General features: G+C 43.9%; 1 protein-coding gene across 2 annotated transcripts; it reads right to left on the minus strand.

Annotated features, from left to right (window-relative positions):
• Window positions 1-4,302: 4,302 nt before the first annotated feature.
• On the minus strand, window positions 4,303-22,102 carry NUS1 (NUS1 dehydrodolichyl diphosphate synthase subunit). Of its 2 annotated transcripts, none has more exons than XM_082307078.1 (5): window positions 21,432-22,102; window positions 12,278-12,400; window positions 9,663-9,815; window positions 5,258-5,357; window positions 4,303-4,534 (listed from the first exon to the last, which is right to left on the minus strand). In XM_082307078.1, the coding sequence occupies exons 1-5, from the start codon at window positions 21,835-21,837 to the stop codon at window positions 4,444-4,446; spliced, it is 873 nt and encodes a 290-aa protein (XP_082163204.1). In that variant the 5' UTR covers window positions 21,838-22,102; the 3' UTR covers window positions 4,303-4,443. The 2 variants fall into 2 exon arrangements, 1 of the variants encoding a protein (XP_082163204.1); XR_014227687.1 differs by lacking the exon at window positions 4,303-4,534 and adding an exon at window positions 7,235-7,410 and having other exon boundaries at window positions 5,269-5,357.
• Window positions 22,103-23,364: the final 1,262 nt, after the last annotated feature.

The raw sequence follows: 23,364 nt of genomic DNA on the forward strand, positions 1-23,364 counted from the left end.
AGAGGAAAGATATAGAAACTTGAATCATTTGTTAAAAGAGTAGTAGTTTCCGTGAGTGGGAGCTCTCATGTTGGGGCAAGTGAAGATGAATTTTCCACCATATGGGCAGCTCGAATATTCTTTGGTATTGAAATTACAAATTAACTGCAGCGAGCCACCGTCGCTGACTATTAAAAACCAGCTGAGGTAGGAGAGCCCAGCAGCACCATACTAACACTGCTGTAGAGCCAGCTCCAGTTTGGAAACTACTATTAGCCTTCACAGGCAGGTTCTATCTGTGCGAGCGATAACTCAAAATGCACCAGAGACACCCAAACAGCTTCTCAAGAGCCAATTTGATGCTAGCAAGCGTGAAGCTAGGTGTAAGCCAATTTGGTGAAAAGCCAAAGTTCCTCTGTGTTCACTGGCCACCGAATTGCATGGTAACAAATGTTTGATACCATCTAGGGTATACCAAAGAGTTACTTTCAATAACATGACATCTTTCTTACCAGGAGCTCGCATATCTAAGGAAAGAGTTCCAGCAGCACTGGGCGAGGAAGGAAGGAAGAAAAACCTGAAGGCTGCGATAAGACAACACAGAAGAACCTCTGTTACAAAATAACTGAGCAAAGAACCCCGTTTTTCTGTCAACAGTTGGGATTTTGAGACCCCGAGTGTTAATTTGCAAGCTCACCGAAAACTCGCCCCTGCCTCTTTCCCTGCGGCGAGGGGAGCGTGCCAAGCAGGCGCAACCCATCGCTCTCCTCTAGATCAACGCGGACGCAGTTCAAGTGCGCGCGGAAGCGCCACACGCCGAACTCTGGCCGCAGCAGACTACTTGCCGTAAACCCCCTTCTCTGTAAAATGACTTGTCTGCCTCTCGCGGTTCCCATTTCACAGCACAGCTGAGGTTGGAAGGCTCCTCCAGAGATGATCTAGTCCAACACCCACCCCATCCCACCACGCGTCCAGTCCGGTTTTGAAAGAGACTCCACAACCTTTCTGGGCAACCTGCTCCGCTGTTTGACCACCCTCACCGGAGAAGGTTTTTCTGATGTTTAAATGGATCCTCCTGTATTTCAGCTTGTGCCCATGGCCTCTCAGCCTGCCACTAAGCACTACTGAGAAGGGTCTGGCTGGTTTTGCTCCTCCTCCATCATATATTTATACATGTTGGTAAGATCCCTCCTGAGCCTTCCCTCCTCCAGGCCGAGCACTCCCAGCTCCCTCAGCCTCTCCTCACACAACAGATGCTCCACTCCTTAGTCATCATCACAGCCTTTTGCTGGGCTAGCTCCAGTAAGTCCGTGCCTCTCTCGCACCAAGGAGGCCCAGAACCGGACCCAGCACTCCAGATCCGCGTAGCAAAGATCGGCTCCCTTGACCCGCCAGCAACGCTCGTCCTAAGGCAGCCTGGGAGACCGCTGGCCGCCGGCGCAGGCTGGCTGGCGCTCAGCCCACCGCCACCCCCAGCGCTCTCTCAAAACTTGCCTGCACCCAAGCTTCCCCTTTCGAAAGAGGCCACGCTCAGCACCCAGGCGTCGCTCAGACAGCGGAGGCTTCTTCCACGCCGCACCCTCGCTTCCCCCTGCTCCAAAGCAGGGAGCTGGCAGGAGGCCTGGCCCAGCTCCTGGGTCCGGACTGACTCAGCAGCAGGGAGAGGAAGCTTTTCGGTAGCCAGGAACAAGTTTAGCAAGTTCCCAGGACTATCACCACTATTTATGGCGAATGCTTTACCATAAAAGCTTTCGTAAGAGCTTCCAAGAAGTAAAAGTGCAGATACAAAAGTTTGTCCAGTTCTTATGATACAGGAAGCAATTTAAGCGGAGCGTAAGAGCGCGAGCCATTCGGAATCCCCTGCCTTCCCAGAGCCATGCAGCCATACCAACGAGGCTACACCTCCCCAGTCAGACCTGCAGAAGCATTCATGTATCACCATAGCCTGTAGAAAGATTATAGTCTTTTATTGATTTCTTGTTTTACAGATTCAGATTTAACTTCCAATAATAAAGTTCAATAAATCGATTCCCTAATCATAAAAACTTGTTTTACACATTATGTACAGGTACCCAGCGACTACAGCCATACAGCATGTCACGGCTATACCACAGACCTTCACACAGAACAAGCCGGGGAGAGGCGCTAGCTGCACTGACAGACATTCAGAGATCAAGTTGTGGATACGCACCGTGCGTTTGGCACAGCTCACCGACGATTGCCCACACAGGGACAGTAAAATAATCCCAACTAAGTGATAACGTGGATTAGTTCAACTACATTAATTCCGGGAGGAACGCTTATTTCACAATTAAACTAGCCATCAGAAGAGATTTGATGACATTGAATGAAATGCAGCTGAACTAATCATTTTAGTTTCATTAAGCATCCCTCTATAGACAAATCCTAGACCTCGAGATCCGTCTCCAGTATAAACCAAGTCTTTTTAGTTGAGATATGCAGAAGTTTGAGGACTGAGGGGAGCTCAGGTATTAGAAGTATTCTTTGGCAGTTTGATACAAATATAAAAAATAGATTACTTTTGAGGACTAAACTAAGCTTTTCCCATTTTATATCTTTACTGCCAGCACCAGAACTGCTTCGGTGACACGGTTACACTTACATATAGTAACTTAAACACCTTACATTTCAATGAAACAAAATTCATCCTACAGATAAACCCCAATACTCAAGATACCCTCCAACAGGCTATCCGCTCCCCACAAAAAAGTTCAATTTAACATTCAGTGAGAAAACTTCCCCGTGGCAATGCCAGAACCCAGAAAACACTGCACGACTGTTCAGCCTCTCTGCAATACGGCAACTGGCAAACATCAGAGAGCAGCCTGCAAGGGGCAGCCGACCGCACTCCGGGCATTCCAGCTCACGTGGGACGTTCCGTGATGTCAGAGACGTTAGTTAACTGAATAAATATCCCTTTCTCCTTTATGAGAGAAAGTAGACCACAGTGCTCTCGTATAACTGCAATCTGATCTTAGTACAACAAAAAACTGCAGCTAAGAGTTTTATGCAGTCTGCTTTATAACATTACATCAAGCTGCAACAGTTAAGATGCACTGTTTCACACGGAAGCAGACATTCATTTAAAATCTGGCAATTCCCTTTTAAAAGCAGAAGTTTTCCCTTCCAGTGACATGCCTATCCTGAAGGAGATAAAGCCAGACTCATTTTGAAGAGGGAGGTGAACAAAAAAAAAAAAAGGAAACACTTCCAAAATGAAGTGTCCCAACAGTTCTACAGCCTGCAGGGCAGAAGGCTGCAATATTAATGTTTTCCTCCAGTAATACAGCTCTAAAGATATTGCTTTGTCCAAGTGCTGCTATAAAGACTTCCAATTCCAAATTACTTCCAACAATAGGAATGTAACTCAAATAGGACATTCCACGATGACGACCATTTAGCTCATGCATCCATTTAGTTATCTCAGTTTTAAGATACCGTAGTGTAGCTTCGCTTCATCTTCTTTCTTGTCTGCTGCAGACTCCCATTCAAACTTCTAATGCGCAGTTCAGAACAAACCCGACAAAAGGCTTAAGCAGGCTCCCCTGCTGGGTATACGAGCACAACAAGCGAGTCACATTAGCCATGGAAGTGAACCTAGTCCATTTTCAGATTTTTCAGCAAGTGATGCCAGAGCCATAGCCAGCTCGTCACCTTAGGTGAGAATTTTATGGGGAAAATAAGTATACAAACAATACGTAGTACTGTTTATGCTTATTCCCTATGGAAAACTGACCTGATAAGAGAAGTTTCACTCAGTGCTGTAGGAATATTTTGATTTTACCTCTTAAAAAAAAAAAAAGAGGATGGATAGTGCTACACAGACTACCTAATCCACTTACCCTAGAAACTTCCATTCCTTTTTATGGAATCTTCTCAGCATTTCTAGAACTTGATACCTACTGCTGGCTTAAGTCATCACAGCCAAGTAGGAGTCTCTATTCTCACAGTTAACAGAACCAATACTGACCCCTCTGAAATTCACATATTATATAGTAAATATATCTGAAGATAAACCAGGTGATTAGCTCTGAAATGCCCCATCATGAAGAATTAAAAAGGAACAAGCTGACGTCAGAGTTCTTCCTTGGATTTAAGGACTTGGAGGGCATGAACTCCTATTTACGTTGTCCTGTAGATATCACAAGACTTAATTCTTGCATGTTCTTTTGGTCACTTAGACATGACAGTGAGGGTTAATTCAGCTTTGAACGGCTTTGCTTGCAATAACTGTCTTTTTCATAAAGGAAGTCTGTGAATTTCCCCCTCCCCATAGATTCTCACGCACTCACACAGACTCTCTAGAAAGGTAAGACACTTTATTGAATTTGTTGATAAATTAAGAAAGGACTATGAACCAGACTTATGGGTCACAGGTGCTTGTAAACAGCAGACATCAATTCCTTCCCACAGAAAGCCTGACTCCATGTGCTCAGCCAGAAGTCACTTTCCCCAGCGTTGCTCACAGGCTGCATAGTGATGGAGGGCAGAGAAAAAGTCTTCATAGCTGATGTTCAGGTGGGAAGGCAAAGAACTGAGAAAGCAAGTTAGAAAAGTTAAAATAAGCTCTTGTAAACACCGCACAATTCATATGGCACGCCAGGAATATCACTACTTAAAGCAAGCTATTGCGTAAGTAACCTTGTGAAGTTGTTCTCAACACTGTTACTGTCACTCTACTCTAGTAACTAAACCAACTGTTAATATCTTGTCACCCTCTAAATCAAAGCCTACCTGTTAGAGTACATAGGGCACTTCAAATTAGTGAGGAAGTTGGAGAAGCACAGGTCTGCCCAGACATTGAAGTGTCCTATAAATGCTCTCAGATTTAAGAAATACAGCAACTACAGTCAGTTCAGTTATTGCCAAAATTGGAAAGTAATTCAGAGGCACGATCATCGTACATTATCCTGTCTCCCTTATATCCTTACTTGCCCTGACAGAAACCTGCAAGCCACTCAAAATCCACATAAGGAACACCGACAGAACTGGGATTGGACCACTGAGACTAGATGACGGAAATTTTTCCTTAAACCTGAAGAGTAAAGCCTGCTGCTGCCTAGTTGTGGCTGAAGGAGCAACAATGAATGTTTGACAGGTTTCATTTAATAACTTTTAAATACCCTCAAATCAATCTCCAGACACCTTTGTTTAGACAGATCTCCTCTTATGGCTATTCCCATAAAGTACATCATAGACAGACTTGCTTAGTTAGATATTATTCCAACCTGTTTTACAGTATTTATAGGCAACTCACATGATCTCTGTCAGTCTGATGTGCCACGGAAGGAATCCTAACGTGCTGTCCACAGGACCAAACTTCAAGACTAAATCAGGATCAGGAAATCCATTTGTACCTGCAAGAACAAGTTAAATTAGGTTTTGTCAAATTCACCAGAAGATTTGTTTTAATTCTAAGCCCTAAGGCATCTGCATTTTCATTGAATGCATTTTTTTTTTTTAATGAAGTGAAGCTCCTGAGGACAAGTTAACAATTAAGAGCCCAAGAGGACAGACTGGTCTTGCACCACCTGAACAGGATCAACTAAACAAAAGCTTAGGCAGCCACTGCAGGCCCAGTTGGACTGTTATTTTTATGTCAGCTAGTTTTCAAAGACTTGGTAAGGAAGTGATAGGAACAATTACATTGTTTTGAATAACAGCAAACTTTAACACTGTTGTTTAAACTGACTTGTTCTAGTTTTGTCTTGGCAAACTTGACTTTAGTAGCGTAGAACATGCTGTACCGTGACCCATACATATCACAGTCCTAACTCGACTATGTGGAGTTGCAGTCAAGTAGAGTAAAAGGACTACTAACACACAAAAAAACCCCAAAACTTAATGAGGTTCCACTGAAGAAGAATAAACTGATATTACAGACCATCCAGAAAAAAAGTTGTTAAAAAAACCACCCTCTCAGATGAGCTGCCCCTTTCTCAGTTTGGAGCTAGACAGACAATTTTAAAAACAACTTTTACTATGAAATTTCAAACTGTTGCAGGTGACATCTTTCTGGTAAATGAGCAAGGAAGAACAGGGCAATATTTTTTTTTTCTGTTACTAAGTGGACAGCATGAGCCATCCCAGGGCAGGGCTAGAAGGACTTCACTAAGTGCTCACACTCTTACTACCCATAGCTCAAAACCCCAGTCACCATCATTCCACTAGTCTAATCCCAACTCAGATGACCGCATTGTCTCTGCCCAGTCTCTGGAACAGGGGATACAAACAGCTGTTTGAAAAAAAGCTACTAAACTTTATTCCCTGAAAGGCTGAGACCAAATACTACCGTTTGATGCAAAAGGAAGCCTACCCCAAAAGAAGCTAAATCTTTAGTAGCTTGCTGTTTTGCTCACCAGTGGGAGCATCCTACTGATCTCCCGAGGTTGAAGACAATCAGTGGCCAGATGACACTGTCTCCCTTCCATACACTTCTGCCATGCCTGAGCTACTCCAGGCTAAAATTGACAGATGGGCAATAAGCTTAGAATGAACAGTCTTAGTCCAGCTTTCCCTGCTAATTCTAGCAAGTTGATTAGGGGAACATGTGAAAACCAGTGTAGTACTCCAATGGGACCCAAGAAGGTAAACTGTTCTTCATGCACCTACCTAGCTCACCCAAAAGCATTCCAGCAGTCATAACCCTACTTTCTTATAATGCTGCAATTAGTCATGATTATTGCATGCTATTTCTTGTTACCCCTTCCAGTATCCACTAATTCGACAAGTTAAGTGCAAGAGTGGTTACACTGCATAACGCCTACCTTTAGAAGATAAAAAGTTAAATACTGCCTATTTGCTCTGAACTTCAGATGTTATTTCTCAGTTTTCTCACTTGTTTAAAAATACCAAAGCAGTCAAGAGCCTTTTACAAGTTTAAGTTTAGCTGTAGAGGAATTTAACTTTGGGAATAACAGAACATGAAGCTAAGGTCCGATTAGCTTTTGCTCCGCCCAGGTTTTGAAACTGAAGCTGGAGACTTCAAAAAGTTCACATCCTCCTTCCCTACTGAATCATGACAGTACGAATCCTTTTACCAGAGGTAAAGAAGCTATTTTCCCAAGCATGTGCATTTCTAAGGAAGGATGAAGTATTTAGAAGTATTAGTGCCGTGTGCCACAGTCCAAATCTTAGCTCAAAGTTAAGAAAAAAATTATAAAGCAAAAGCCACTTCTGTGTTCAGAAGCTAGCATGTTAGTATGAAAGAGCTTTGCAGGGAAGCAGTGAATACTTAGAAGTGGGGACTCTGCAGGAAGTGGACAGCTTTACTCATCAGCTGATTCAGTAGCTGAGTACTCCTCAGCTGGCCAGTTCAGCAGCAGGATCTTCAACACTGCAATGGCTTTTCAAACAGGAAAAGACCTTCAGAGAGCCCAATTAATGCTAGTATTTCCTTCTGGTTCCTATCTGAAGGAAAATGAAAATGTACGCTGTAGTATTACTGTCAGAACAGCCTATTCACAACACAGTACCGTGCTTTCCACTCCGCATCCATTTCTCTACCTAAACATATCAACACTACAGATACTTTATATGTGGAAGCTCCCTCAGAGCTGCTAGAGTTACAGCACTCTTCAAGTATAGCACACACAACATAGAAGGATTTGGGAGCAGACTCAAAAAAAAAAAGAGGCCAAAAGACTTGGACACTCAAGGGACAGGAATCTGGCAACATCCCTTCTAGGTCAGGAGTTCTGCGAGGGGAACATGAAGGAATTTGTAGAGCTGACAGCACTACCCTTCTCTTCTCCACATGGATTTTATAGGACAACTTGAACAGCCTTAATTGATAGTCATGTTCTTTACTAGGAAGGCAGATGGCAAGTAGAGACAATATTATTATACAGCTGGCACCTACTTTTCTGAAAACAAGCTAGTTAGCAGAGGCATTGCTCAGAAGAAAGTACTCTTACACTTAAAACTCAAAATTAGAGCATGACTCTATTAAGAACCAGAAGAGCCACATGACAAGCTAGAACCATACCATTTTAGGACTAGGCTTCAATAACTGCATCCTAAATATGAACAGAAAGTTAACCTACATTATCAGGTATTTAAATCAAAATGTGAAAAAACCCAGAAACTTACAGAAGTCACCATGAACACAAATCCTAAAACCAGAACTACTCAAGTACTGCTTTTCAGAACTCAGTCTCAATTTAGATCAGTAACTCACAGATGCTTACGTTCAATACCTTGCCATTAAGGATGCATAGAAACTAAATTTGCCTACAACTGAGTAGTTTCATAAGCTGCTGCTAAGTAAGTCATGAAAGAATAGTTTTTCACCTCCAACTGTCCTATACGTTAAAACCAGGCAAATTAGTAAGCAGGATTAGTTACAGATACTATCCTTAGTCATTAGCTACATAGATTAAGCAGCCTGTTCTTAAAGTTCACAGTTTTGACAGATTAAAAGTCTAGGAGATTTCTTTTTCTGTGCTCAGCTAGCATGCATTACTTGGACAATAAATCTGCTCAGTTTTTAAGGCTATGCAGGCTGGACCTAATACTTTTAGCACATCCAGACACTGAAATGCAGAGATAGAAGATAATGAACAAGTGTTTAAGAAACTCTAGTTAAACATCACTGGCCAAAATACATACATGGGTATCAGGTGTCACCAGTTCTTCACAAAGTGAGTGACTGTTTTAGACAAGCAATTATTCATTTCCTGAAGTTGCCTTTGAGGTATAACAAGACAGATGTCTAAGTTATTTCTTCAGGTGTCTTATTAAACATGTTTAATAATTCCATTACAGTGAGAAGCTATCATGCAGCATGCTGACAACAGGGAGAGAATTCAGTTTGAAATTAAGTGTCTACACTGCCACTGTAGTCAGTCTGCAGAGCAATTCAGCTGACCACCCACTTCACTCTCTGAAGGCCAATTAATGGGACCCACACTACAATAATGTGCCTGCAGACATCCAAGTTCAAGTGTGCAATCTGAAACCTGAACCCTGTCCAGCTAATTGCAGCTGCAATTAACACGCATGGATCACCTAGCAAAGCTGAGCAAGTACTACAGCTCCATAGCACCAGTGGGGAAGCGGAGGCTTGTTCTCAACTACTTCTCCCAGATGTGGAGATTAAGGCAGCCCTACTCTTTTCATAGCTATTGCATGTAGCCATGCACCTCAGTGCAGAGTCAGTAATCTGCACAAATTAGTAATGAATATAATTAAGCTAGTGTGGGTTATACAGCAGCAAAAGATCAGCAAGTGCTCTATCATTTGCACTCAGGGTGGTAGTTAGGCAGCAGTAACAGCTTTAATTGCTGGAACTAGGTCTGGAAAAGACTCTCTGCCTATACCCAGGTTTGCAGCAGAAGTTAACCTAAGTTATAATAGTCTAGTTTCAGCGGTACTTTTTTCAGAAAGCTCATCACAGAACATCCCACAGAGGCTGCAAACTCTGAAAAGCTGAGACTCTCCAATTTAGCTTAAGGTTTCCTTCTTCTGCTTAAAGAAAAAGCTCAAAAGGGAGTAAACCAGTAAGAAATTTTTAGCAGAAGCCTGAAAGCAATAATCATAACTTACCCTGATAGATTAAGCATCAAGATGCATACATCCTAAGCAATAAATATACTAGATACCGAATCCATTATGCATCGGGTACTCTTTCCCCTCCTCCCCACAGACTGTGCCATACTTACTATTTAATAAGTTGTCTAACACATTCACATCCAGGTCTGTGTATTTTCTTTGCTGCTGTGCTACCAATTGACAAAAGTTCTGAGCAGCTTTTACTATGTCTGCTTTTCCATCTTCCGGAGACAGCACCTTCAATGTAGATTGGCAATTTAAAACTGAAAGTACAAAACACAGTTTAAAAGCAACAGAAATATAGTTGTTTTGAATATGCTTTAGCTATTCACAGCATGCGATTGAAAGTGACTTGTAGATTACTTCATATATTATACAGCTAGTCATAGATATACCTCATCCATCTCTTACAGAAGTGGGTAAGAATCTTCTGGATTTGCTGTATTACAAGAAAGCAAGTTTAAGGCAACTATTTTGAGAAGTCTTGTGAAAAGTGGTTTAATTAATGTCAGTCTTGACATGTAGAGTCTTCCAGGGAATTTGTATCGGTTCTTATGCTGTCAGGCAAAGCAGTGAGAGGAAGGTGCCTAGACATTAACCTGGGGAGTGGTAAGCAATACAGAACATCTTGCAGTTCAGGGAAAGGAAAAAAAAGATCTAATTCCTACCCTAAAAGAGGAAGGTGTTTTAACAGCTACTGTGGACATTCATATGACACAATGATTAAGCTGGGGCCCTCCCTGAATACAATCACAGGATCTTGCAGCAGTGCTTCAAAATTGATGCAAGAATTACAATACTGATCTAAGATTCCTAGAGAAGCTAGGAACCAGGTAATAGTACCATAATTCACCCATTAATCTGCAATTATGTCTGTGGCTTAAGAGGACATTTCAAACGATCTCATTATCTACACTGTTGTAAGGTTACAGTCTTCTTGCACTATACAACTTGCATCATTGTCAGTTCTGATGAGTTACCACAGAGGTAAACTTAGCAAGGAAGCTGAAGGCTACAGATAGTATACTAAACACAGCTTAAAGTAATTGGGTTAAATACTAGTGTGTGGACATGTTAGACTGATACAGAACTTATGATAGTTATAACTAGATACTTCAAAATAGCTTTTCTTAAAACTGCAGAACCTGACTGCAAAGGACCACAGAATACAGTCAGAAGACTCATAAGAACACCTAAAAAAGTCTCAGTTACTCTATCCAAAGCCACCACAATGAAAATAATTGTTCTTTGATATTGTTTGATTTGTCATATGTCCTATGTTAAAGAATATTTCTCTAACAGTATTCAAAAGTGTAAGACATTTTTGCATCTCAGAAGAAGTGAAAAACTGCAGTTTATTATTATAAACTGGGCAGATGTAAGCTTACTCAGTTCAAAGTATGCAACATCTGGTCTGACTGTGGAGACTTCTAAGTAAGAATGAAAAATTCTACATAGAACAGAACACGCCTCTGCTTTTCATAGTTTCCAGCACAAAAGGTTCCTGAGACTTAAATGTGCCCTTTCAGTCAGCAAGTCTGAGCAGTCTTCCAGTAGTTCACTGGTCTGGACATAAATACCCTGATTTAGGTAAGTGCAGCTAAGTATGCTAGAGTTCAAGACATTAACAGCCTGTCTACCCTGGTTTCTGCTCATTATTTTAACCTTCACCAGAATAAAGAGAAATAACATGAAACTTGAGTGTTTCCATGTAAATACCAGCACCTTAGCCTAAGGTGTTTACAAGGCAATTTTATGCTACAACATTGGACTTTATATTGGAAAACTGACACAAAGGATCTCGCCATCCTATTAGCTCTTGCAGGGAAAGCACAACTCAGCCAACAGTATCTTAAATGCAGCTAAGTGTACTGCAGCTTGTGAAATGCAGGGTTTTTTTAAGTTAAGTCTTTGAACTATGCAATATGATTGCCTTAAAAGGTAAGGGGTTTTTATTATGAAACCTACTTAAATATTATGAGTTGTAGGAGAACTGTATGTGTCAGCCTATCCCTCTAAGGCAAAGGCTTACTTTAGTAAGTACATGCTTATGATTTGCTACATTTTGAACAGACTTCTAGCATTTGTGTTAGTCAACATACCTAAATGAATACCTACAGCAGATAGTATTGAATAAGGAACATTAACCTTGAAACATATTCCTGTTTTCCACTTCTACTACATACAAAAGCTATCACAATTTTTTTTTTTTTTTTTAAGCTTACACCCTTTACCTTCCTGGTGTCATTATACATTGCCATGACAACCAGCAGTTTTGCTCTTTCCCTTCTTCCTCCCAACTTTGAGGTATAAGTTTGGAAAGATGGAAGTGCACACATTGTTAACTTGACATCAGTTCTCTCACAGTAACTCCAGTGTTTTTTCAACTCTCTCAGCAAAAGAATACATCTTACTGAAACAGTGGGGAGTTGAGCTACATTGATGCATTAAAGGGGTCACACAGCATAACAATTGGGCTAAAGGAAAGATCAGACTACCCAGTAATGACCACTATGGGAAGGAGAGAGCAACACTCCACTATTAGTTAAGAACAAATAAGCACAATGGAAGTTTACTACTAGCCCAGGAAGGCTGCATGTGTTCTGATAATCAGTGCTTAATGAAGGAAAAGGTCACTGTACACAGGAATGTGTTTACGTAAAAGCAGGGTTATGATTTCTATGCAGCTAGAGTCATACCAATTCCACATCACAATTCATCTTACCTTGATCAGCTTTGTCTTGATTTGCAAATTCCACGGTGTACTTGGAGCAGTCTAGTCCTAAGAGCTCTTGCTGCTGTTTTAAAATTTCATCCATCAATCTCGAATTATTCCTCTTGAAAATACCTTTTAAAAAAAGGTTGCATTGTCAGCCAACTCCTATAAAGAGTGCTACAAAACAAATCTGACACTAGGCAGGAAGAAAAAAGAACCAGGTAGCCAGTACTGGTTTCAAACTGGAGTTCACAAGTTCACAAGATAAGAATCCAAAGCAAATGCTATTGCACATGACTAATTTCAGTGACCTTGGAAAGACAACTCTCACGTGCTTTTGTTCCTCTTTCACTCAGCCTGGTTTAAGTGGCAAGCTGCAATTGCATAAGGGAGAGTTTAAGACTTACTTCATTGTCCTTCGCATGCTACCAATAGTTTGAGATAGCAATACCCTACCAACCAGTACAGGACGACCAAGTCAGACTAACACCAAGTTTCTTTAAGGCCCATGCTGCTGTAGATTTGCAGCTTAAGTCTGCTGCCACTTACTGCCACACCATTAAGGCTGCAAGCTAACAAAGCAAGTTACCACAGAGCAAGAGCCAGAAGACTAAATCAGTGTATCAGGCCACGGTAACTGTCCACTCTTACGCCATGGATTTCCTAATAAGAGGATTTCACAAGCTGTATATTCCAAGGAATTAACGCGGCCCCAAGGCCTACCATGTTTATGGTAGACACATTTTGAGTGCGGGACATTACAAAAACTTTCTTAACCAAACATACTTGGGCTCCTGTTCTAAAATAAATCCTAGCTCTTGAAAGACACAACTATTTCTAATTAAAAGTCACAGTAAAAATTAAGTGTTACAGCTTAAATATTTACAACGCAAAAGTGTGGCTAGGCATATTTACTTAGGAACTGATAACGCTTTTATCACATTGTATTCAGGGGTGGTTACTAAGAGCCTAAGTTTCATTCAGAAATCGTATGTCAAGCACTTCTGTTGACCAGTCTAAAAATGCCCACACAATCTTGCAAGAAACATTGAACTTGTATACAATTTTATGCTCATGCTTATGATCCATCACCTCAACCTGATTCTGGGATTAGAAACTGCTACAAACAGCAGCCTCCACATCAGTAGTGGTCAAACAGGGTATTGGCATGGGGTTAAGACCATAATACATTAGGAGTTAGTTTGCAACATGAAGTTATACAATGCATTTATTTAATATGCTAGTCTTTTAGCCCTAGTGAGTTAGTATTTTATATTAGGCTTCATTAGAGGTAGTAAAGTATCTGGTTTTCCTCCCATCCTGGATACTTCCTGCAAAAAAATAATTTACTTCATTACACCACTGTTAGTGATGCTTATAACGGATTTCACATGTTGACAGACAGGCAAATCTCAGCAAGGCAGCAACCTTGATAGAAAAAAAGCGTTAGAATACTTTCACTAAGTCTAAACTAAAGGTAAATTGTTACACTTTGTGCTCCTGCTTACTAGTGTATATTCATACATACTAGAAGTTGAGAATGCAGCTTTGAATAATGCTGTTTGATACAACTCTGCTTGGATAAGTCTGTTTCGTGCTAGAGTTAGCACTGATTGTCTTCCTTACACTTAAGGTCAACAGCAGTGCAGCTCCTGCAATTGCTAATCCCGCACCATCTTCAAGTAAGGTCTGTGCAAGGTTGCGTGTGCCTTACCTCTAAGAGTCACCTGACTTCCATCCACTTTTCAAGATGAAAACACACCCCTATTTTCAATATTCAGAAAAAGAGTTGGCATAATTAGGAAAGGCTCCCAACCTGGGAAACAGACAGCTGCTCTCTTCTTCCCCTTCCCTACCCAACACCAAAGATACCAATTCTTTTCTCATGAAAAGTTGTTGCCTATTCCTGTCAAAGATTGGAAGAACAGATTTAAGAATCTGCGCTCCAGCTCTAAAGTAAATGAAGACATTGGGGAAAACAGGTAGGAGAATAGACTAAGGTGCTTACTGCTCAGTAAAAAGGGACATCAGATAAAGGACTTAGTCCGGCTCTGAAGCGAAGGTCCTTAATACACACAGTCAATACTGAAGACATGCCAGATGTGTTCTTGAGATTTATCCGAATATCACCAGCACTTCCCTTCTACTCCTTATTTATCTCACCCACCTCCTTAGCTGTTCAAACCTGGGTCCTGTGTTGCTCTTGGAACAGCAGTTTAACACGAACTGGAAGCTACTCTAGTTGTACTGTACAGTTGTATGCCTTTCTCGGAAAGGCCTCCACACCTAAATTCCAACTGATCCACCAACCTTGACACACCTGCAGTCTTCCTGCAGAGAAGATCCTGAAGCACATCAGAAGGTAGTAAACATCCAAACTAACTGAGATCTTCATGTAAAACCAATCGCATGTGGGAGCTTTACTCCTTCAGCATTTTGTCTCTCAGTGCACACGAGACTTCTTCTTACAAATGTGTCTGATGGGAAATACAGTCCTGCCAGAGGCAATGTACATGGGGCAAATTCACATTTGCCTTTAAAAATTATTTTACATGGTTGTGGCTCAGACACACACTCCCCTCCCTAACAGCATCTCAAAACCTTGTTTGTCTACACGGTGCATTTTTTAAACCTTTGAAGATATATCCAAATTAATTCTGAAAGATGCTGATGGTAATTTATACATGATAAATATAGTAAACAAGAGCACACGAGTAAACCAACTCACTAACAGAATTCAAGTGTTCCTAGGCAGCGAGACTTAATTCTTGATTTAATGCTACCTTCCAATTTTGTTCAGTCTTCCACAGAAGTTGAAAGCAAGTCCATAACACGATTTTAACATTATAGAAAGTTAATGTTTGACAAGAGGTCTAATAAATTTTAGCAATACAACAGCTGTTTGCTGTTAAGTGGGGAAAATTTCAGCCCTACTACTGTTTCTAGTACAGAACACAAACATGAAATCATCACTATTATTTCTCATTAGAAACAACTTTTGTTTTTGAAAAGCACAAACAGTTTTGTTCAGTCAGAACTCTGGAGTCTTTGCAAGCTGGTGCAAATGTGCATATTCCAGCAAATGAAGTGTTTTAAGAATTATGCATATTTAAGCACTACAATTCCCAAAGCAAGAGAGTATAAAGCTTCAGCTTATTTTTTTTAAATTACTGTGAATGTGTGAGCTGTTTCCAGGGATAATTCTCATTTTTACAACACAAGCTGCAAACCTGCTGTTGATCATTAGTCCCCATTAGAGCAGAGGCAAACCAGAAGCATCTTAGCTTCCTGCAGTAGCCCTCCATTACACGGGTCTTTTCCAGGGCACACACCTCTTTGCTCAGTTTTACAATACTTACAAGCTGTGCTCCTTTGCAACCAACTGTGGTGTTGCAGCATTTTAGGCTTAGAGACTGACAAATGCAGTTTTGTAATTAAGAGCCTGTGAGTTCAGCAGAAACAAGGCTCAAAACTGACAGAATTGCAAACTGGAGGGGAACAACTGGCACAAAGGAACACCAGGTGGTGTCAACCACTTGTTTGCCTAGCTAGACTGCCACAGCCACCACCTGTTAATGCCTTGGTAGCATCTCAAAGTTCAACACTCTCACTTGCCCTGCTTTTTAAAGCAGCAGAATCTGGTAAAACACAGAAGAAGCATCAGCTTTTCCTCACAAGGGAACACCTTAACCACAGTTAGGCCTAGGAAAGAATACATTTCCACAGCGTTTCAGTTATTTGCTTTTTCTCAACTCCCTTTCAGTGCCAACAAGGGAAGAGTCATAAGGTAACTAGACTGTTTTAAGCATCAAACTATTAACAATTTGAGAAACATCAAATCATAACCCACTTCAAATAACATACATGCAAGAAACTGTTTTAACACAGGAACAACTTCTGCCTACATCCTCATATTGGATCATGCTGGTTGCAGTTTAATGGAGGAAAGCAGGGTTTGAGTGATTACACTGGACCTCACAGGATACGGAGAGCTCGAAAAATGTATTAGGTTTGTCTATTCCAAGAGTCCAGAAGAAACAGAATCCAAATTTCAGAGTGGCTGAAGTCACTTAAATTTCATCCACATTAAAGCCACTTAAGCTAGCAAGCACTAACCAAACAGGAAGAAGTGAAGTTAGAACTTATAACCTCATAGGTGACCATTCCTCCACATTTCTTTTCGGAGGGACATTCTGTACCAGGAGAACAAGAGCTCATCAGCAATCAAGAGAAGAGATACTACTCTCACATTACCCATACCTATTAGGAGATTATCTTCTACAGATTAGCATCAGTCCTTTTAATAAATGTGGCCTGAGGACCCCTGCCAACTCAACACCAAAACGCAATTGTTGAAGTTTCGCATGGGTGAAGACCCGCAGTAGATGCCACGCAATACTGGTATCTCACAAAAAGTGTTCCAGTGACACAAAACCAGAACATATTTATCTCCCCCAGAGAACACCCTGAACACCCAGAAAGTTTTATGGATTGATCAGATGTGCTGAACTAACGAGTAATTGGGAAGAGACTAAAAGCCTGCATTTGGGGCTAATGAAATAATTTCTTTTGCTTACTGCAGTACGCTATCCTTTCAAAGAATTTTTAAGAGAAAACTGGTCAGAAGTAAAGCAGTTCACTGGAAAGCTAAACCCAGGGTGAAGTGTAACCCAGGTTCCCAATATAGTCGTACTATGAGCTTTAAGAAGCCTTCAACCTGAAGCATCTATTCAGGAGCCCAAAGTACTCAAATGCCGAGATTCAGCAAGCTCCCAAAAAGCCCTCCAGACTTGTCCCAAACTATTTCAGGAAAGCTTCACTGGTGGACAGAAGTAACAGCCAAGCAAGCTCCTTTGAGTGGCAAAGTAACTTTAACAGAAGAAAGTTGAAGTGCATAACACCAGTCAAAGGCTTCTGCTCCCCAGAAGGTATTTTAACTGCTATCATATAATTGCATAATCACTGCCTTCTGACTGCAAGAAGGCTGCGTTATTTCCTCAGAGATAAAGCACTGACCAGCATGGCTGGATTTCTATCAAGTAATAGGAGTGGCAATACAGAAGTCCACAGAAATAAATCCTTGATCAAAACCCTAAGATTTTAGTCAATCTGGATTTAAAAACCAAGGTGCACACAGTAGCATTAAGTTAATTATGGCTTCGTTCTGCTGCATATCAATGAAAACCAGGAGAATGAAAAGGGCCCCTGAACACCAGAGGCAGTAAAAGCAAGCCAGCTTAGGCCTCCAAGCCTGCTGGGGCAGGGGGGGGAGGAATCTCAGTTTTGAGCACTGCAACTCATAGCACCATATATTTATTACAGTACAAAAGAGTTGCTTATATTATGATCCTCTTGCACTCTGCAGAGACCTTTTTACCCGTCTTCTGGCATACTGGTCTTCATGGATTCAGAGGAGACAGCCAAATACCTGATCACATTCCACAAGTATTATTCAATACATTTGTAACATATTGGGTTCTGTAATTGCCCACGAGAAGCAGCACAACTCCAGCCAAGTTGCCCTTAGAGTTACTGGTGCAGCTGCTGGAACACACTAGTGTCAGCTGGGATGCAGCTACTTATTTTGACACTGAAGAATACAGAAACAACCTTCTATTTAGTCATTTTGTTAAAAATGTAGAAATTCATTACTTCAAACAAATAAACAGCTTATCTGGCAGTTCTTCTTTAAAGAACATCATGCTTATCTCTCTTCCTATAGAAGGGGCAATTAAGGACACATTTTCAATTTAAGCCTTCTACAGGAAACTGACACAATTATTTCTTCCAGAAAATGCAACCACGGAAGACCACTCGTGTAATCAAAGTTTCCTGTTGCAATGAGTAGAATCTCAGTACTACAAATATGCAATGAAGGAAAAGGAAACCAATTAAAGTATACCCCACTACATCTAGCACAGATTCAGAGCACTTGTCATTGTGTTTCCTTCTTCAGGACAGCCAGCATCAGTGGAGACAACATATCTTTGGTAAGACGATAGTTGGTACAATTGTATGAACACAGAACCTTACTGAAGCTCAGCAGACCGAAAGTAAGTCTCACCACCTGAGAAGATGAAAACAAGTGCACAGCATAATTAAGGTTCACCCTCTGCTACTGGTAAGAGCAAGCTGTGCCTGACTTTATTCACCTTCACTACACTAGTGTTACTGCTGAGGGTTCCAGACATCACTATTATTGAGAACCGGATTTAGCAACAATTACAACATCCTACTTAATGACAAGTCTATTTGGAAATGCTGTATGCTCAACCCAGACACCATAAGGAGCTTAGCACCAAAAGAAAAGGAACACATCTCCTATTACCAGAGGTAAGCATATACTCAAGCCACATGAATGGCTACTTGCTCAATCTCTGAAACCAGTTTAAAAGGCTCAGCTGACAAGATGCTGTGCAAAAAGCCATTGTGGCTGCTATCCCAGAACACCCATTGAACACCTGTGAAGAACATGCATGTGTAATGGCAGGCTATTCTCATCAAATCTGACGTTTGGCAAAAGCCACTTATTTAAAACGTTTTAGTTACTCTGCATTAAGTCTTGCCTTCTTCAATTATGTTCCAACAAACTAGAATTTGAGCTGGCAATTAAACCAGCATATTCAGGTATCAAACTACTAACAGAAGAATGAACTACTGAAAAGCATTGTGTCTTTATACTAAAATCATGAGATCACGGGCATATTTTCAGATTTCAAAGGTGTTAACAAAAATCTCTTCATGTTCAACTTTAGCATGAATGTAACAATACATGGAAACAGCAGCAAATAATCTCAAAGATAATTTTTTTTTTTCTGAACTGCTAACAAAGACAATTGTTCTGCAAGGTTACTTCAGCTATACTGCTCTTCAGAGGACATAACCTTGTCATTTCTGGTCATCATATTTACAGTCTTGTAATAGCCAGTCTCAGATCTGACTGGATCTCAACACATGTGCTGGAGAAACAGAAGTAGCTTCGCCACAATGAAGGTGTCAGACGCTGTAACAGCACTGGCTCCTCCCTGGCAGACAGGATCTCGGCCACAGCGGCTACCTAAGCGCTGGCTGGTGCCTTCTCCCTCCTCAGTGCTGAATGGCTGCACAGTGCACAATCTGAAAACCAAGGCCACCAAGAAACTCTCAGCTGGATCTGTTCCTCAATTCAGTTCTCATACATACAATTTGTGCAGCACAACGCAGGGAACTAAAAAGGAACTAAGAATACATACATAACATACTAGGCAATACTGCAGATAGCTTATTTCAGGTTTGACAGAAATAAGAGATCCTGTAGAATAAAATGTATGCAGTCCTTCAGGCTATGAAGGAAACTCTCTTGTTTGGTACTAATGTTTGCTCTGCAGCATTTAACCTGGTTGAATGCTTTCCAAATTGCGAGCAAAAATATCAACTCATAAATGACTTTTCAGAAGGTGCTGACTGTTTTCTGTGTCCTCGAGATGTTATGCAAATATTTTATTCCATTCCTTGACTTCCAAATGAGGAAGTATTCTCCCATTGAAACACAACATAACCAAGTTCTACAACAGCCCTGCACAGATGGCCACTTTAAACTGCTAAATGACTGGTATTAAGCATAGTTTCTTAAAAAGATCTTAGATAATTTAGCAAAGTCAAGACATTTGAGTCTTACATCACATTTGAGTCTTATATCACATATGGAGGACCAGACATGAAACAGAACTATTAGTGGCAGTGGTTTTAAAAAAAAAAAAAAAACCTAAAAAAAAAAATTACAAATGCCTACGCTCAGGGAAAGGCCTGCACAGCTCAGATGCTTTTACACACTTGACAATAGATTGCACCTACTTAGGTGGGATGCAATGTTGAGTTTTTCGTGAGAGAGCACTAGAAGACAACTATTACAGACTGTAACTCTAACCTGGCATAAATCTACAGAGTTAATCTAATTTGCATGACATCTCTAGACAGCCATCAGAAGTGGCTCAAAACAACAGTTAAACATTGGTCTCCTACAGTCTCACCATTGACAGCAAGAACACAGGGATCTTCAGCATGAAGCTTTCTTGTCTGGGGAGGACAGAAACAGGACACAGTCCACCTCATGTATTATTAGCCCTTCTGAGTTGATAGCTTATCTAGTCTCAGTTAGAGATCATCTCTCAACAGCTGGGTGGAAAGCTTCACCTAAGCATATCTTGAATACAGTTGGTTTCATCTCCTCAGTAGGAAAGGATAGGTATGAGGAAGACAGATTTGTTCCATGATTATTCCACAGAACATTAAATCTAAACTCTGAGCTTATCTTTGAGATACTCAGTGACATGGAATCAATGTATCTGCAAGAGTGAAAGTTCAAGTCTTACACCTGAGACCCAGTAATGAATAAAATCACATAGCGGATATGAAAACACACAAAAGTTTTCACAAGGACTGGCTCAGAGTTAACTCAAACATCGAGTAGCACCAGTCCTCATACCAAATGCAGACCATGTAATTTAATTTTACAATGCAGAGAGCACACAGGGCACACATGTTTATGTTTAACTACCCTTCCCTCCTGTCTCTTCATATGAGAAAGAGCGCATGCAGAGGGCTACTCTCATTCATCCACTTCTGGAAGTTCAGGCACAGCTCATACACAGGCACAGCTCATACACAGGCACAGCTCATACACAGGCACAGCTCATACACAGGCACAGCTCATACACAGACCTTGTCAGTTCAGACGTAGCTCATACACAGAGCTTGTAAGAGCTTGTAAAAGCTCTTCCCTACTAACAGCCTGTCCCCTACACGGCCACGGCTCTCAGATGGCAGCAGTTCCTGCCAGCCCGGGGCTGGGGATCAGGCCCTAGGAAGGCCCCACCATCTGCCCCCTCCCATGAGGCACAGGAGCTGGGGCAGGAGGGCACTCGGGGCATTCCCCAGCCTCACCGGGGCCAGGAGCGCTGCAGAGGCCGAGCAGCTCCAGGGGAGGGGAACAGAGCCGCCACCAGCGAGGCTGGCACCCGGCTCGGGAAGACCCCGGGGGAGGGAGGCCCCTTGGCTCCACGCCGGTGGCGCGGCGGGCCCAGGCGGGCCCCGCCTGCCAGGAGGCCTCCCCAGGGCGGCCACCACCCGGGCCGGCACTCGGGGCACGCCCGCGGCACCCCCTACCCCACCCCACCCCGCTCACCATTATGGTCGTAGACGCTGACATAGGAGATGCCCACCGCCATGCACCACACCACCAGGCTGGCCATGTCCGCGTAGCTCGGCTCCTCCTCGGTCACCACCAGCCCCATGTGCACCGGCAGCTTCTGCAGGGCCCGTCCGTCCGACCGCCACCGCTGCCGGCCCTGCGCCGCGCCCCCGGGCCGCCGCCGCGCCGCCCCCGCCTTGCGAAAGGCGAACGCCCCGGCGGCGGCGGGCGCCAGGAGGGCGCAGGAGGCGGCGGCGGAGGCGGCGCGGCGCCGGAGCCAGGCGCGGGGCCCGGCGGCGGCGCGGCCGCGCAGGCAGGCCAGCAGCGCGCGCTGCAGGCAGAGCAGGGCGCGCAGCAGGGCGTGCAGCGCGCGCCACGCCAGCCCGCCCGCCCCGCTCATGGGGGGCGCGCGGCGCGGGGCGGCGGCGCCGCCGCCTCCGCCAACCGACAGGAGCGCGCGGGGCAGCGGCGCGGGGCCCGCGCGGGGAGAGAAGGGGCGGGGGTGCCTCAGCCGCAGCGCGCCGCCCGCCTCGCCGCCGCCGCCATCCCCTCACTGCCTCCGCGTCGCCCGCCCGGCAACCGCCGCCAGCGCCGCCATCTTCCTGCCGCCCCGCCTGATCTTTCACCTCTCACCCCGCCACATGCGAGGCACCCGTTGGCCGCCAGGCGCGCCGCCGTCACTTCCGGCCGCGGAGAGCGAATGACGTGGACATGAGGGAAGGGACGGGACGGGACGGGGCGGGGCGGGGCGGGGGCGAGCCGCGCCCCTCGCGGGTGGGCGGGGTCTGGGGCGGGGCCGCGCCCCCTTGCGGCCGTTGCTGGCGGCAACGCCGCCGCTAGTGGGGGGCGGGAAAAGGGCGGCGGCGGCGGCCAGAGCGCGGGACGTGGCGTTTAGCAAAGCCGTGCGAGGCCCTGCCTGGCTTCGGGCCTCCGCCCTCTCCCCGGGGCGGGCGGCCGGGCTGCCCGGTTTCCCGGCTGTTCCAGGGGCTCACCCGGAGACCCCCCCGTGCCCAGCCCCCTGCCTCGCTCCTCGTGGCGCCCGCAGCGCCTCGCTCGCGCCGGCGTTTGAGGCGGCGGGGCCGGGGGGGGAAGCCTGAGCGCCTCCGGGGCGGCCGGGCCGCACGGGCGGCGCCGTTAAACGGCGCCTTTCCCCCCCAGCCCGGTGCAGATGGGGCTCGGGGATGGGAAACGGGGGTAGCGCCGCCCCCAGCGACCCCCCGAGCGTGGCCCTGCGGGCGCCTGCGCCCCGGGCGCCCACAAAACCTGCGGCTGCTGGGGCTTCGCTGCTTGGGCTCGTAACGGCCGAAGACCCAAATCCCACCGCGGGCAAAAGGCGGAGGGAGAGCTCGCGAGCCAGCCCTGCGCCGTCGGGCGGGCGGGGGGGCTGAAACGGCACGGGGAAGCACCGAAAGGGCTCTGTTGAAGGAATCCGCCAATATAAAACGGAATGAAAAATACCGTGGCATGAAAATGGTTTTCTTGCTCAGAAAATAACAACTTGCCGGACTTCCAATACGGACCAACATTAGCCAACAAAAGTAACAACAGTCAAACTGCCAGGAAGGCTTGTGCTGTTCCATAGATATCTAAATCTTTAGCTACCAAAAATTTGGGCAGCTGATGATACGTTAAAAAGATAAAACGTAAAGAAAAATGAACTTGTATCTTTCTGTTCCGGTTGTACAGCTAAATGCGTTGGGTGCCTAAGAAACCCAAGTGACAATTGCATTTGCATAGGCGACCTAGCCAAATAGCTGCACTCTGACACCTGGCAAAACAGCCTCTGTGAACGTGAGTGATCACTCAGTTACTGAATGCCAACAGAAGATAAAGAATAATAGAAACGGTTTGCTTTGAAAAGTAATTTGCCGGTGTTATTACTCCTCAGTTATCAGTTGAGATTTATGAACTGCCAGGAAACCCCTCA

Source organism: Platalea leucorodia (genome assembly GCF_965183815.1).
Source record: "Platalea leucorodia genome assembly, chromosome: 3".
Lineage (NCBI taxonomy): Eukaryota > Metazoa > Chordata > Aves > Pelecaniformes > Threskiornithidae > Platalea > Platalea leucorodia.